The sequence below is a fragment of the Centruroides vittatus genome, unplaced genomic scaffold (genome assembly GCF_030686945.1).
Source record: "Centruroides vittatus isolate TY-2023 unplaced genomic scaffold, ASM3068694v2 contig_482, whole genome shotgun sequence".
In the NCBI taxonomy this organism is placed as follows: domain Eukaryota; kingdom Metazoa; phylum Arthropoda; class Arachnida; order Scorpiones; family Buthidae; genus Centruroides; species Centruroides vittatus.
The window spans coordinates 1,188,234-1,204,640 of NW_027122272.1; the positions used below are offsets into that span (position 1 = coordinate 1,188,234).

Consider the following 16,407-nt stretch of genomic DNA (forward strand, 5'->3'; position numbering starts at 1 on the left):
ACTAATGTAAATTTTTATTTCTACTTATAAATGTGACAATATAAATGCCACACCATTATAACGGCCTATTATAAATATTATTATTTAAATTCATTTAATTCTTAATATAAACGAAGGAAATTAAATTTTATATAATGTATCGAATGAAAAATTCTAATGAAATTTCTAAATTTACTAAAAAAAATTTATTCAAATAATATAAAATAGAAAATGAAAAAAATTAACTTACTGACGTTATACGAAAATCTCCTTAATTCATTATATAATATAAATACTGATAAATATATTTAATTATGTAAATATATGGTTACCAATTTATAAAATATAAAATAAGTTAACTTTATGTCTTATTAACAGACAATGATAAGTTTGTAACAAATTAATTCAATATTTTTAATTATATTAATAATAATTAATATATTTATTACAGTTTTATCATTATGATTAAATATTAAAAAATTCGAAAGTTTTTTTAATAAAATTCTGTCTGTTTCCCGAATTAGTTATCGTTAAATTAAAAAAAAATCGCCAAAAATTAGATTAATAATATTCAAATCTCGTCAAAAATTTGATGATAAATTGTTTTGATAAATGTATTAAAGTTAAGGAGTTTTATTCATGGTTTTTTCCACTCAACTGACTGATAGTTTATTTAAGTTTGGCTTACCCAGCTGAATTTCATCAGTCTTCTCCTTTGTCAATATTGCATAAATCGTCTTTTCCTCATTATTTCATTCAAATTCAATTTTATTGTGGTGTTATCAAATTAACTTAGTCATCAAAAATTAAATTGATTAATTCCAAAGTAAACACAAGAGTCTATATTTTAACAATGAAATGATAATTAGTGAAGTGATATCAATATACAATTTAAAATTGCAAATTAATTAATTAATTAATTAACCTATTTATTATCCAAATATAATAATTTTGACGATCTTTATTTGCGTTATAAATGTTTAGGTTATCAAATTTTTTTAATATACGCTAATGAATATCTTTTTATTTAAAATCATTTAAATAAAGCTGTTTTTAATTATTTATAATATTAACTCTAAATTAATTGAACTTTAGTTAACAAATTATAACTTTTTCTTTAATTAAAGAGTGAATTTATTATGTTTTTTTAAAATTATGTTGTGAAATGAATATAGTTAAAAACGCAGAATTTGTGTAATTTATTTCAATTAAATAATATTTATTTAGTATTTTAAATTGCTTTTAAATAACTAAATATAAGTTTTATCAAATGAATGTTCTTTGAAGTGTTTCGATGTAATTTTCTGTTTACTTTTTTATATGATTATGCTTTTAAGATGCAAATTTAAAAACAAAAAAGTCTATTAATACCACTTCAAATTAAGATATGGAAATAGAAAATGAATGAGAGCGTGCAACATTTCTTTAAATCAGCAGAAAATTATTGATTGAATTAATAAAAATACGAACATAATCCTACCTTAAAGAGTCGTAATATATTGGCAACCATAACAGATTCTGTACTAGAAGCGGCTCCAATAACACCAGAAACAGGCTTCCTTGGAGTATAAATTGGACGATTTCCATCTCTACAGTGATATTCGGAATCGTCCATAGAAGTTAACGACGTCTTAACAAACTCCATGCTTTGTTCTAGAGCGTACGTATCTCTGGAACAGGTGTCCAATATAAAAGCGCCCAATGTGACATTAGGTAAAAGATCATTATCTTCATTTATCTGATCTAGAGCGTATAACATTGCTTCCATTCTCTGTATACCTTTCTCTTCTTTGATTTTTCCACACGCCCTATCTGGATCGGTTCCGATTCCAGCCTCATGCATTGGAAATAAACCACCCAATATCAGATCTCCATTTAATTTTAGATGATACGATTTAGACTTGGCATCTATCTTCGGTACGAATTCCAGAAAGAGGCACACACTTATTAATGTTTCTCTATTAAGAAATGTTCTATATTGCCTCATAGTTTAATTAATGAATAAATTCTTCTTCTAATTGCACAAATCTTGGCACACCAAAGGAGTTTTTCTCACTTTTCGAATAAGAAAAGTCATATAAATCGAAAGAACAAGAAATTTTGAATCAGACAAACATCATTTAATTAAAGAGTTTGTATTGTGTTTGCGCTCAATGCAGAATTTATCTATTGACAGAGACTAAATCCAACGCTTTAGCGATTAATGAAAGAGGGATGCAAAGGTCCACGTGCTGCAAAGGTCGAACAAGTACTGCCGTCCACGCGCTTGCCAAGAACAAGGAGAGCCATGCGCAAGCGCCATCGGAACAGTTCGTTGGAATGAGGATAAACGTCAGAGAAGACAAGAAAAGCGGATGTGATGCTACTGTATTATACTATTGTGCTTCCGCACAATCTGTGTAAACAGCACCTCTCACGAATGAATTACGAAACGATGTTTGATTAATCGTGTTAGCAATTAAAGATAAACGTTAAAACGTTTAACGAGAACATTTATCTAAATTCCACTTTTTGCTGTGTAAGATTAATATCGACTGATTTGAAGATATATTCTATCAAATTCACGCGACTGAAGGACATATAAATTTATTCTTTAATAGATACTTGAGTGTAAAAATAAAGCAAATAATGCAAATTAGATACGATAATTTCCTGTTTTGCCTCATTAAGATTAGGTTCATAGACACTATTCGAAGATAAGCTAACATTATGATAAATGCCTTTTGTTTCTAATTGCTTCGTTTGATAAACAAATAAATTCAACAAAACATTCTAAACTGAATAAAATAATTAACGTTTCACAATTAATTTAAATCGAATTATAAATTCGATTAATTATAAATTCAAACGTAGAAATTTAATTCTATTTAAATTTTATAAAAAGTTAAAATATATAAAATAAAATATAAATAAACTGTAATTTTATGTATATAATAACGTTTATAATATGATTTTTATGTTAAAATATCATTATTATTATTTATACTTTTTAAAAATTACTATCATAACTATAAAAGTATTCATATCTGCGACTAAATAGTATTCGTATGTATGAAATTAAATTATCTAATATACAAATATTTCATTTTATACCATTTTATAATACGCGTAATTTCATTAAATTTTCCCGTGTTATATTCATTTAAAAAAATGGCAAATAGCTATTTATCAGAACTTATTGTGTTTTCCGAAGGACTATTTAGCACTAATTAAGCCTTTGAAGCCAAGTTAGATTAAAGAAAATAGAAGAAAGAGATGTTATTAGTGAATTGATTCTCCATCTATTGCTATCCTTGTGGTTGTTGAAGTGGAGACGGTATCTAATCATTAATGTTAAGTCTGCAACTTGAGCCTTTATACCTTCCTTATTTCTGTCTAGAGAGCAGAAATAAATTGAGAAATAATGAGAGAAAACTCTTCTTGTGGTGAACAATTATTATTATTTTTCGATAGAGTAAAATACTTTTTACAACAATAATTTTCTCTACAAAATTTATCTTGATAAATATCTTATATAATTTTATAAACTCGTAGCTTTGAGTACATTATATTTTTTATGCAATAATAATAATTCTTTTAATGGTGTATATATATATATATAAAGTAGTATGAAAGCTTTATATTAAGACATACAATTAGTTTGTATTACGGAAACTCATTTACTGACAAAGTAACAAAGTTTGTTATGTCGCCACTGTCTAGAATCTTGTCCGATTACAGAGACCGTTATCGATAGCTGCACTTCCAACAGATGTCGCCATTATCTTTAACGGAAACGGATATTCTATACACGCATGCGTACAAAATATCGAGTTAAATGTTTCTCAGAATAGTAAATGGTCAAGATTTATCTGAGTCATTGAAAAAATAACTCGAGAAAAAATCATTTCTGCTAACATTACATTTAGTGCTGTTTTGAAAATTGACTTTTTCCAATTTCTAACTCAAAAGTCATCTTAATTAAAATTAAAGTGCCATTGAGAAATTCCAATGAGATATTAACGGTTATTTAATGCTTATATCGTAATTAAATAGAGGTTGATAAGCCAATCAAACGGTTTCTTTCACATTCCAATTTAGTTTTTATCACACAAATAAAATTTAGTTGCAATTTAGACAACTATTTCTTTCATATTAAAATATTCTCTAACATTCAACACGCGGAAAAGTTATAAACGTTTATCGTTTTACGCGTCAAAATATACGTTGAACAGTTTTGTTATAGAAAGTGAAGGGTTTTTTCAAATATTTTTATTACTTGTTTCGCATTTAAAATATTCTGTCTACTTTTATAAGAATGCTATTTCGTCTAGAAAAACTAAAAAGAATAGTTTTATTTAAAATAAATGTTTAGAAATAAAAAATTTAAAGTGCAAGCGATGCTGAACGAGTTTATACGTCAGCATTTTGGATCGAAGCGTCTAGCTCTGACGGTTCGATTGAATATTTAGCACAGCCCACATTTAAGATAAGCTATATAATTTCTAATTGTTATTATATGCAAAGTATATTAGTCTTAATACATGCTTTTTTATATTAAGCATTTAGTATTAAATATTAGCAGATAGATATAATTTATTTTTCGAATACTGCATTAACTTTGTAGTAAGAGCTGCAAATGTATGAGGGATTTAATTTTAAATGTATTTATTTAGAAAATATTTCAATAAAAGTTTTATAAGATATTTAACTTTGAGAAGAATACTATGGTTATACTTGGCATCACTCTAAACAAATATAATGTGAAATATTTAAAATCGTGTATAAATATCAAAAACACGGTTTTAATTTCACCAAATATACACAAATTTTTAAATAACTATGCTAAACTTTCTTAACAGAAAAATATATAAAAACACATTAACATTTTAATCTAGAATTTATAGCATAATAATAATTAACTGTTTATATAATTTTGTTTTAAAATAAATACACTCAAAAAATTAAAATATGCTTATTCTACGTTATAACACTTGACTTTTATCAAATATTTTAACATGCTTAAACTCTCGTAACTAATATTTATCTAATAAATATATACAATTTTCCGTCCATTAGCCTGACAACTTCTACGTTAAAGGTTTACATAGCCTATATCTAAGCTTTAGCCTATTATCTATACAAACCTGGAAAATTTAATTAAATTCCTTTCAACAAGATCATTGAAGTATAGTTTTGAATTTTATAAAATTACTCAACTTCCTGAATTGCCTCAACTCTATAAATTAGTGATATTATTTAATGTCCTATCAACATTTTAAATTTAGCCTTTTAAATACAAGGCCATTTTATCGTAAGCTGATGCAGCATTCGTAAGCAAGAATTTGTGACAAATACGTGCTCGAGTGTCAGAATTTTGCCTCTACAAACTATTATAAATGACATGTATTTCCAATATTCAGCGTTGACATTCACTAACATTAGAAAGTTTTGATAATGAGAGAAAGTATAATTATCGAAACGATGCAATTCAATAACACTCGACTAAAATAAACGTTTATGTGTACAAAAATGTGCGTAATAAAATTCCTTACATCATTAGAATTATTGATTTATATATATATTCTTATCACTTTAATACATGTTTACATTAATTTCCTTATATATTTACATACATTTTTTTCTAATATACTGTTAACTGCATAATTCGAAGAAAGCAATAAATAAAAAATGTATTAGATCATCGTTTAGAAAAGTATTTTCTTGCATAAAAATTTATTCTGTCTTTCGATAAAATTATAATTTATAATTTTTATTTAATCATTTTAAATGTAAAATTATTATTATTATTATTATTGTAAACATTAGTTAAAAAAATTATTCTAAATCAGAGTTTTTGTGGCTTCTAGTTACCTGATCGAATATAAAATAGTACAATGTACGGCATTAAATATCTGTTTGTCTTCAGGTTTCGGATAAATTAACTAAAATTTTTATTAAAAATGAAAATGTGTATATTAAAACTGTGTTATATGTACCGTACGTATGCTGAATGTATAAACTTATGCAACATGCAATACAACTTTCGGCTTTATGAGATATCTTTGAATTAGGATCTGGTCTTTCGATTAAAGAAAATTTCTTATGTATGGTTAAAATAGTTTAATAGAGTAACTAGTCCAATAAATAAATCAATTTATCATAAAAATTGTTTAAAAATCTTTTAAAATTTACTTAATATTTATTACAAGTTTAATAAAGATGATTATGACGATAATATATTTCGTAATAATCGTTTTTATATAAATATGATGAATTACAACAACCGTAGTAATCTATTGTAAATCTGATATTGAAAATTCGATTTAATAAATTGAACCTAATGCAGTGCATCAATCATTAGTAGTAGCATGCGTATCAGTCTGGTAGTGGCTCCAGGGTGATGGTATTTTATCAGTCATGTGATGTCATATATACTTGTTTATCAGCAGTTGGAAGCATTTTAGTAATGTTTATAATAAAAAGTGAAAATTTGTCTATCGTAAATAAATTATATACAGTATATGTTTCGTTTAGTGAAGCAAGATTAGCAAAATCTTTTGCTAACCCCCCTGTAATTGTTTGATTAAAACATTAGTTTTAATCACATTTATTGAACATATTACCAACATATTACTTCAGAGGTAAGTACTTTTTATATAGATTCCTATCTGAACTGAAGACATATTTTTTTTTCTTTTTCGAATTAAATCCGGTTGTGGAAAAGTTTACTTATATTTTATTCAGTTTCGATTAGATTATAGAACTATCTTCAATCATTTCCATAACATAGTTCGGATGAAACTTGAGAAATTTTCAACTAAAATATTTCGTCAGATCTTTTCTTAGAGCATATTCCAGAAAAATATATTTACTTCATATTACGAAATTCTATTCTAAGAATTTTTGACAACAGAGAAATAATTTCTTTCTAAGAATATTATTATCAAGTATAATGTGCTTCAGAAAAAAGCTAACTATCGTATTAGTTTGGAGTTACAGAGTTTTGTAATTTTAAATTCTTTACTACATTTGGATCTATACTTATTTAAATGAAATTTTTATAATCAGAATGTATTTATCAATATTTTTTAATCACTGAAATATCACTAGTGTTTACATATTATATGTATGTTATAATTCACGTAATTCTAATGTAATAAAAGTTTTGTTATTATGTAAGTACTGAAATTTGAATACAATTAAAAATTAGCAAAACTACATTTTTATTTTTTATATTCTTAATGTTATTCTTATGCACTAGAGATAAATAAAATGTATATCTTATTTATCGCCAGTAGATACGAACAGTGTTTAGTGGATAAATCCACAATAATAATTTATTTAGTTCAAAAATAAGAAAATATTAAATTAAAAAAATGGAGACAATAAACATTGGCATGTTTATTTTCGTATGTCTAGTATAGAACTTCATATTTTATAAATAACAATAATACAAACGTATTTATTTTTTTAACTGTTGCTACCTTTTTTCTTGAATGCAATCTATAATTGAAAAAAAATATATAAAAAAAACTGTTCGTCTGACTTCGTAAATATCCTATTCTCAAATATGTCACACCGAGATTTCTGCTAAATCTATAAATTCAAAAAGTTCTATGAAAAGAAAAATTTTCGAGAATATGTAACACACCAACACAATGCTGTTAAAGATGATACAAAAAGGAAGATAATGCTTGAGATATTTTCAAATTGAAAGAAATATTAAAATAAGTATTTATACATTGTAGACGTTGAATATTTTATAGAGCACTTAGTATAAAAGATATGGTTACCTACATTGTTTCTATCTAGTTCTATTGCTTAGTATTTTTAAACAGAGGCGATATATAGCTATTTTATTTATCTTTTTCTTTATTATTGATTTTTATTTGTTCAATAAAAATATTTAACTAGTATATGATTTTAATTACACCTTACAAATATATTTCGATTTTCTAATTTTATATCAATTCTATTACCAAACTACTTTTAAAAAATGATTCTTCAAAAATAACAAATTATAATTTATGTTAACCGAAACGAATTATTCATCGATGTAAGAAAAATATGTATACGCTAGACTCTTGTTAATCCGGCTATTCCTTGCACAGACGAGTGCCAGATTAGCGAGAATGCAGCATTACTGAGAATGTATAAGCCTAAGGCTTGTTTAATGGCAATGAATGATGTGGCCTGTCGCTCTGCGTTGACGATTCAGTTTGGAGGCAGCGGCAAATAATACGGCGTATTGATGCGCAATACAATACACAAAAATAAAACCCGAGTAAACAGGTAAACAGAATGTGTGACATGACACATTTTCATGAAAAATTTACGGCAATGGTTTGGGCTTAGTACCGGATCACTATTCAAATCAGCTGACAACAAAATCAAAATCATGCGACTGGTTGCCAACGTTCTTGGAGGACAGGGCACATAAAGAAGAAGATATACAAAAGGTTATTTGAAAAATATAAGAGTGAATTTAGTAAATTTTCTATAGCGTTGGCTCCTTCTCAAAAGAATAGAGTATCAAGTTTACTATGTGAAAAAGAAGAGAAACTTAAAACAACTGGAATAGTCTACAAGATATTTTTTACTTATAAAAATCAAACAAAATGTTATATAAGAGAAACGAAAAGACTATTTGAGAAAAACATCAAAAGAGTACCAAGAAGCTATCAGATTAGGTATTATGATGCCACCATGATATTTGTATTGTAATGATGTAAATTGTAACATCAATACAGATAATACAGATAATATAAAAAGTTTGTGTAAAGAAAAAATACTGTTAAAAGAAAACCTTAGAAACATTTCTCAGAAATAAATAAGGAAAAATCTAAATAATATTAATTCAAATAATGGCATTAATGTTGATGCATGTTAGGATAGATTTTTAAATTACTTTGTATAAGTACACTGCACGCAGATAGAATTGTATTGTCACTTCGGCTAAATTCATTCGATTTGTATATAGTTAACTTATAATTGCATGATGATGTGTGATATTAAAATAATTTTTCTATTATTGTGTAAAAATAATGTTAAGCAGATAGTACATTACATGTTTTCCATAAATACCATGTTTATGTGCTTATAGTCTCACGGGATTTCTTTGTTCGGTTAATGTTACCTATTGTTCCAAAATGGAGGCTCGTCTCTGATTCCAGCAAATAAAAGAAACAGTGGGGACGCACGTTCTAACCTAACCTAACCTTTTCTAATAAATTACCATAATTATTACCAACAAAATTATTAGAATAGGTTAGGTTAGGTTAGAACGTGCTTTCCCACTGTTTCCTTTCTTTTATTTGCTGGAATCAGAAACGAGCCGCCATTTTGGAACCATAGGTAACATTAACCCTTTGTTCTTTTAAACTTGTCAAACGAAGTTTTCAAAGTTTTAGGTTTACATAGTACTCTGACATTCTCCCCATGAAACATCAGTCGATTGATGCTGACATTTTATAATGATATTAATCCATTCAAAGATTTTTTTTAAATTATGAATAAATCGTAATATAAATCTAATAATAAATAGTGTTTGGTAGTTAGTTTCCAAACTCTAAAAATTGAAATTCTTGTCAAATAAATGAGATATTTCTTTGTCTAAAAGATAATTTTACAATGAAGATATTTCATACAACACGTGAAATAAATATTAAAACATGATAAAAAACAATAATATACAATTATTTATTGTGACATCGTCACAATGCCAGGCTGCAAGTTTTCGTCATAATGATCTCAATTTTAGTAATATCTTGTTCCTGTACATTATGCTTTTCCGTTAAAAATAGAGTTATCCAGTTATCTATCTAACAGCTTTCAGGAGAAAATTTTTGAATTGAAATAACGTGACTTTCTGTGAAAGCCGGACGTACGTTTGCATATAGTTAATCGGGATCTACTACTCCTTTGCTTCCATATTTTAAAACCATTTTCATCTGTTTTTTTTTTTTTTTTTTTTTTTTTTTTTTGTAACTCTTTCCGCCCTGTGGGCACTAAGAGGGCCTCTTACAGCAAGCCCATTATGGGTTCGGCCAGGCCCACAATGGGGCGGCCGGGTGGTGAGGGACGGGGACCGACATATCCGGACGAACCACCCCCCGAAAAATTCCTGGGGATTTCTCGACCCGTCCGGATTCGATCCCGGGTCCCCCAGGGCGGTAGGCTGGTAACCTTGACCGCTCGGCCATCCGGCCGCTTTATTTTCATCTGTTAAAATCCATTATCCAGACTAAAGACGGATGCCATTGGGAATTTATAGGTCTACAATTTTTGAAAATTGCAGCAGCTCAAAAAGTTAAAAATTTATGATGTAATAATTTTTATTTGTTAATTTTACAGAATTTATTATAAAATAATTTTTTCTTTATTATTTTCTATTTATAAATAAATAAATATTCAATTATACGTAAAAAGAGATGTTCTAATCAAAGAGTTAATTCTGGAATAAACTAGTTTAATATCATATAGTCCAAGTATTCAGAGTCTTTCAGAAACAAAGATTCATTCCTGTGTAAAGTAATTTAATAAAAAGAGCAATTATTAAAAAGAGCAATTTTAAATAAATTGAATGTGTTTTGTAATTGAATATATGTACTTTTCAATAAACTTCAATAGCATTGTATCAAGTATCTGTGATAATATAGTTAGGTGTGGAAAACTTATTGCATGCGTGCCCAAAATGGCACGTAAGGTATCATTATTTCGATTTATCATCTGTCTTTTTCAAACATCCTTTCGGTTTATCACCCGATCATTCTTTCTTCAATCAGTTTTTTTTTTTTACATTTATTCTAAAGAATATTCGTTTAACTTATTTAAATGTCGTTATTCGAAGATTAAAACTTTGGCACGCATAAACGTCTTTAAAGCTAGGAATGCTTACTATGTGGTACGCGGACTCAAAAAGGTTCTCCAATCCTGATATAGACAATCTTTGATTGTACAGTACGTTGAGACGTAATATCACGGAAACTGCGAAGTAAAACAAATTGAAAAATTCGGATCATTATTAGCTATTAACAAAATATTGAACTGTTTCACTGTTTCTGAAATAACGTTATAAAACGTACCCAGAGTTATTCTAAAAATTTATGAATATATAATAAATAAAAATATAAATACGACTTTTCCACATAGGTAAAAACCTTGCTATTGTCCTTCTTTTCACCGTTACACAATCAGCAATCACTAAAAATTCACAAAATTAGTGATGGTGTAACGGTTATAGGTGGAAAGTTTAGAAGGCATTACTCAATGGTATTTCCTTTAAAGGGGATGAAAAGGATTGAGAAGGTGTTAGACAGAAGGGGAAGTTATTTGTGGCAGAGGCCTAAGGGGATGAAAATGTGAAAGAGAAGTGAGAAGGGGAAGGGGAGGTCACCAGCCGCACCAGGATTTTATTTAAAACAATAAGTTACATAGTAAGAAAATAAATTTGACTACACAAGAAAATGGTTACACGGGTGCAAATGGAAGCGGCTATACAGTGGATATACAGTGCTACAGTGGTATAACATTAAGTAATAAACAATACATACAAGAACAAGCAGGAACGTGCGTTAACGATGAACTGTAGTGTGATGAACGAAGCCCATACCTGAACATGTGTGGGGCTAAGAAATGGAATGAATAAACTGTAACACAAGGTGACAAACGCGTTAAGCGAAGTCCATTAGAAGGGGAACTCAGTTGTTGTTTGTTTGATGCTGGACATGGGGTGGGTCGAGAGCTGCCGTCGTCTTCAGGAAGGTATTCACTGCATTGAGAATGTCTTGGTCCTGCAGAAGCCTGTTGTGAGGGCAAGGCCAACTGTAGTTAGATTTGAGGACGTGGCCCATTAGTATGATCCTCTGTTGCGCGTAGAGCTTGCAGTCCCAAATAAGATGGTCGGTGTCCTCTGGAGAGGTGTTGTCGCACGAACAGGTGTCAATTGTCTTGATGTGAAAGCGCTTCAGGTACACGTTGAAATTGCCGTGCGCAGTGATTAACTGGGTTAAACGATAGTTTGGGGTGAAGAATTTCCACTTAAGTCTCTCACTAATATTGGGGATGAAACGGTGTGTTGTCCTTCCAGTAGCACCGTTGTCCCACTCTTTCTGCCAGAGGGATAAGGCCTGGTTGAAAGCCCAGAGCCTGATTTTCGAAATGAGTATCTTGCTGTAGTCGTAACCTAACGTGGAACTGGCGGCCTGCTTTGCCAGCTGATCGGCAGCCTCGTTGCCAGGAACACCGGAATGGCCACGGACCCATTTGAAGTAAACAGTGTGGCGGTGGGTGTTGGCAGAAAGCAGACGATGGATCTTAGTGACGTTCTTGCCCCTTTTGAATGGGGTATAGATTGAGTGGAGGGCAGTCAAACTGTCTGTGTAAACACAAATGTTCAGCTGCTGAGGGAACCATTCCTCGTGTATGTGCTCCATGGCTTTAGTGATTGCCAGGATCTCAGCCTGCGGAACCGAGCAGTGGGGCCCAAGCTTATAAGCAGACCTATGATTTGAATTATTTCTGTGATTGTAAAGGATGAAGGCTGCCCCAACACCATCGCTATGCAGTGAGCCGTCGGTGTAGATGGAAATGTCAATTTTCTCAACTTGAGAGGAACGGTCTTGGAGCCATGGGTACTCCTGACTATTGCTAAGTTCGTAGGAATTACTTTCTATTGTGTAGTGTTTCAGGTCCTCTTTAGTTTGCTGGTCAAGAATGGAAAGAAAGTCTTTGCAGCTATTGCAGGAGCTTGTTGAGTGGTTGCAGGCATGCCACAGCCACATAGCCATCCTCGCCTTAATGTGTGCCGGCATGAGATCAGCAGTCACCAGCAAGGCCGATGTTGGAGCCGTGCGGTAGGCCCTACAGATACGCAGGGCGGCGATCCGTTGAGCTTTTAGGAGTTTTCGCTGAATATACACTTTTTTCGCTGCTGAGGCCCAGATTGGGGAAGCGTATAGAAGGATCGGCTCGATAGCGCCAAGATAGATATAGCGAGCTGCCTTGTAACCAACACCCCAGGTGTTTTTAGCAATGCTCAAAAGAGCATTTGAGACCCGAGCAGCCTTTGCACTAACTGATTCAATATGTCTAGTCCACTGGAATTGTTGCTCTAGGACAACACCAAGGTAGGTAAATTCAGTCACTCTTGGTATGCGGTTCCCATCAATGAGTATCCTTGGGCTTTTTTGTAGAGGAGTGTTTTTAGAGAAAATGATGTAAGAACATTTGCTATAATTGATTGGGAGCTTTACACGCTTGCTCCAGTTCGAGACTTTGTTGAGAATATCATTACCAAGGATTGGGAGATTATTACTGTTTTTGTTTGACACTAAGATGACAGTGCCGTTCTAACGACGTTCGCATAGTCCTGTATGAGAACGTCGTTAGAGCCATTAAGGGAAATCAACAGATCGTTGTTGACGATTGTCCAGAGACCGGGACCCGCAATGGAGCCCTGTGGACAACCCTTTGTGACGTGGTGAACATGGTGGTAATTGGTGGTGTACATGCCCGCCTGGCGGTCTTCTAGGAAGCTGCTACAGATCAGGAAAAGGTTCCTTGGGCAACGGTAGGCACGAAGCTGATGGAGAATCATAGGCCACCATAAATTGTCAAAGGCACCCTGGAAGTCAATCGAGATAAGAAGTGTATGTTTCCCATCCTCCTTTGCCTGCTGAATGTGATCAACAATTTTAGTTAATGAAGTAATAGTCGACTTTCCAGGGGTAAAGCCATGCTGATGAGGACTTAGAATGTTATTTGTCCTTAGATGATGTAGAATCCTATTATTGACGAGTCTGTCAAGAACCTTCCCCATGACGGAAAGGAGACTAATTGGCCTGTAGTCCCTAGGGTAAGTAGGCACGACATCAGGGCGCTTGCTGATAAATATTACAGAGGCACTCTTCCACTCTGTAGGGAAGTAACCCAGTGAAAGACAACGATTGAAGATGGTGATAAAAGTCGTGGGGATTGCTTTATAAGCCTCCTTAATCATTTTTCCGGTGATATTGTCAATTCCTGGAGCTTTTTTGATTTTGATTAGCCTTATCGCATGGGAGACTTCATTATAGCTAAAGGCGTTGTCATCCCCTTCATCTGGGGGGTCTCTGAAGCTGGTGCGAATGGGATAATGGTGGTCGTTGTCCGAGTCCTGGATGTCATGTGGGAAATGATAACTAAAGAGCTCCCTCATGGTGTCAGGAAGAGAATTTGTAAAGTTACCATCAGTGGTTAAGACTGCTGCAGGCGTGTTCGCCTTGCTTTTCTTCTTAAAGGCGATATAGTAAGGCTCACTCCAAGGTGTATTAAAACGGCTACAGTAACTCTGCCAAGCCTGATGACGTTTGTGGTTTATCATGGTTTTATATGCGTTAAATTTCTCGATGTAGCGGGTTTTAAGAACCTCCTTTAAGCGTATGTCGTTCTGCCGACGGTATAGCTTTCTAAGCCTGTGAACCTCTGTACGTTGAGTAGACAGTTCGCTGTCCCACCAAGGGGCCATGGACTTTTTATTGGTGATTTTCTTACTTGCCATTTGATGGCTATGGAGGATGACCCTGTTCAGTCGAGTAATACAGTTGTCAATTTCACTTTTGGTCATATTTATAATTGGAGTGTCGATAATCCAATTGTCCCGGATTAAGTCTTGAAAAAGTGGCCACCGAGTGTGGTAGCCGTTAGTAGACGGCTTACTGCTATCCACATTGATGTTAAGGTGCGTCTCAATATACCTGTGGTCACTTGCACTAGGGATATCAAGCGTGGAGCAAAAGCTGACCATCGGTGCCATCGGGGTGTTGGCCAGTGCAACGTCGATCCAACTCTCTCCCCTTGGTGAGAAGTATGTGGGAAGGGTACTGGTGTTGCAAGAGGTAAGGTGAAGGGCTGCAACAAGCTCTTGAAAAAGATAGCCCCTAGGATCTTCCGAGGGACTATGCCAAAGAAAGGATTTGGCGTTTGCGTCACCACAAATGGCCCATGGCCGGTCAGCCACAGTGTTGCTGATTCTGTCTAAGTCGTGGAGAAGTGGTTCAATACGCTCAAGGGGAGAGCAGTATATTGACGAGATAAATATGATGGTGTTTTGGATGTATATAGACCCAGTAGTAACGAAATTGGTTGAGAGGTGGGGCATAAATTGCACAATCAAGTTAGTGTTCCTGATCAGAATAGCAGTTTTAGTCGTTGGAGTGGTTTTAGGAGGAATGGCAGTCCAGCCACTGAAGCGAGAAAGCTTGCCACTGTAAAGGTAAGGCTCTTGGATAGCTATAATGTCAGAGTTGTGCTCTTCGGCGATCTTGATCAGGAGGGAAGATGGGGCCTTGCCCCTTTGCAGGTTAATTTGTAGAATCTTCAATTGATTGTTTGTCTGAGTTGTGATGGAGTGGGAGCTACTGGCCATAATTGGTTCTACTTACTGTGTTAAATTTTATTCTGTTAGTTGTAGGACAGGCAGGATCAAAAGCATTATGATCTGTCCTAAATTTCCCTCTCATCTGGAAGCTCACTATTTGCTTTTTTGCAGTTAATGCAGCAAGGAGTCTTCTCGAGCCGGCGGCAGTCCGCAAAGCGATGCTGTTTGGCGCAGTGACTGCACCTCAGGTCCTCGGAACAACCACTAGCTTGATGGTTGTAGCCACAGCAGTTGTAACAGCGGACGACTGGGATATAGTCGTCTGCTTTTATGTTGGCCCAGGACAAAGATAAATGTTTATTTGTCACAATAATTTTTCTGATAGAGGGTGGTACAGCAATAATTACATGCCGGCAGTTTTCTCTTATTCTTCCTTTGCGTATAGTAGTACTTATTCTGCTGTTACTAAGGAACTCCTCCTTGCTAACTTTTTGTAGGCATTTATTTTGTTCATAAGCCACTGTGAGGACATCGTTGTCCTCGATCGCGTTTGGTACATTCAGTAAGATAACTCTAGGCTGTCTGCCAGTAGAAACAGTACATTTTACTTTGCCCCTGATGCTATCTATGCTGTTGATAGCATTCATAAGTGTCTCACTCTCTTCATGTGTACCAACGCGCACACAGATCCCTTCGTTCTTGATATCCCTAACAGATTTTACCCCAACTTTAATCTGCTGCGGCTTGATGGTTTTCATGATGGTAGCCTTTACTTTCTTGATATCAAGCCTGGGTTCTGAGTCGCTGTCTCCCTTTGCGTAGACTAGAACAGCATGACTGCTGCTTGTTCCCTCTTTATTCAGCTTTTGGCCGAGGGTCTGGTTTATCACCTTCGTTGTATAGCTTGGACGTATGCAGTTGCTTTTTTGCACCACCGCAGAGTAGGACATCTCTCCACTGTTAGTGCTGGAATTAGTAGCGGGCTCCCGAGACGAGCGTAGCTCACGTAGGATCCCAAACATTTGGGCTACGCATGAATGTAACCGTGTCACCCTCATTCTAACTTCCTTTTTCTCTTTTGTTCTAAG

General features: G+C 32.9%; 2 protein-coding genes across 4 annotated transcripts in view; both read right to left on the reverse strand.

Moving 5' to 3' along the window:
• Positions 1-2,668, reverse strand: part of LOC136977914 (metabotropic glutamate receptor 3-like) — a 228,243-nt gene extending 225,575 nt beyond the window's left edge. For 2 of the 3 annotated variants that reach the window (XM_067273515.1, XM_067273516.1), the window contains exon 1: positions 1,460-2,668. In XM_067273515.1, coding sequence (XP_067129616.1) covers positions 1,460-1,966 — 507 coding nt within the window. In that variant the 5' untranslated portion in view covers positions 1,967-2,668. Of the gene's footprint in view, positions 1-667; positions 820-1,459 lie in introns of all 3 variants that reach the window. The other variant, XM_067273517.1, reaches the window with a different exon arrangement.
• Positions 2,669-11,660: 8,992 nt separating this feature from the next.
• LOC136977900 (uncharacterized) lies at positions 11,661-12,749 on the reverse strand. Its single transcript, XM_067273491.1, has one exon. The coding sequence runs from the start codon at positions 12,747-12,749 to the stop codon at positions 11,661-11,663; it is 1,089 nt and encodes a 362-aa protein (XP_067129592.1).
• Between the last annotated feature and the right edge of the window lie 3,658 nt (positions 12,750-16,407).

What these genes read in the sequence shown, in the direction of transcription:
- LOC136977900 (XM_067273491.1), bottom strand. Translation starts at nt 12,749, where the DNA reads ATGGCTATGTGGCTGTGGCATGCCTGCAACCACTCAACAAGCTCCTGC.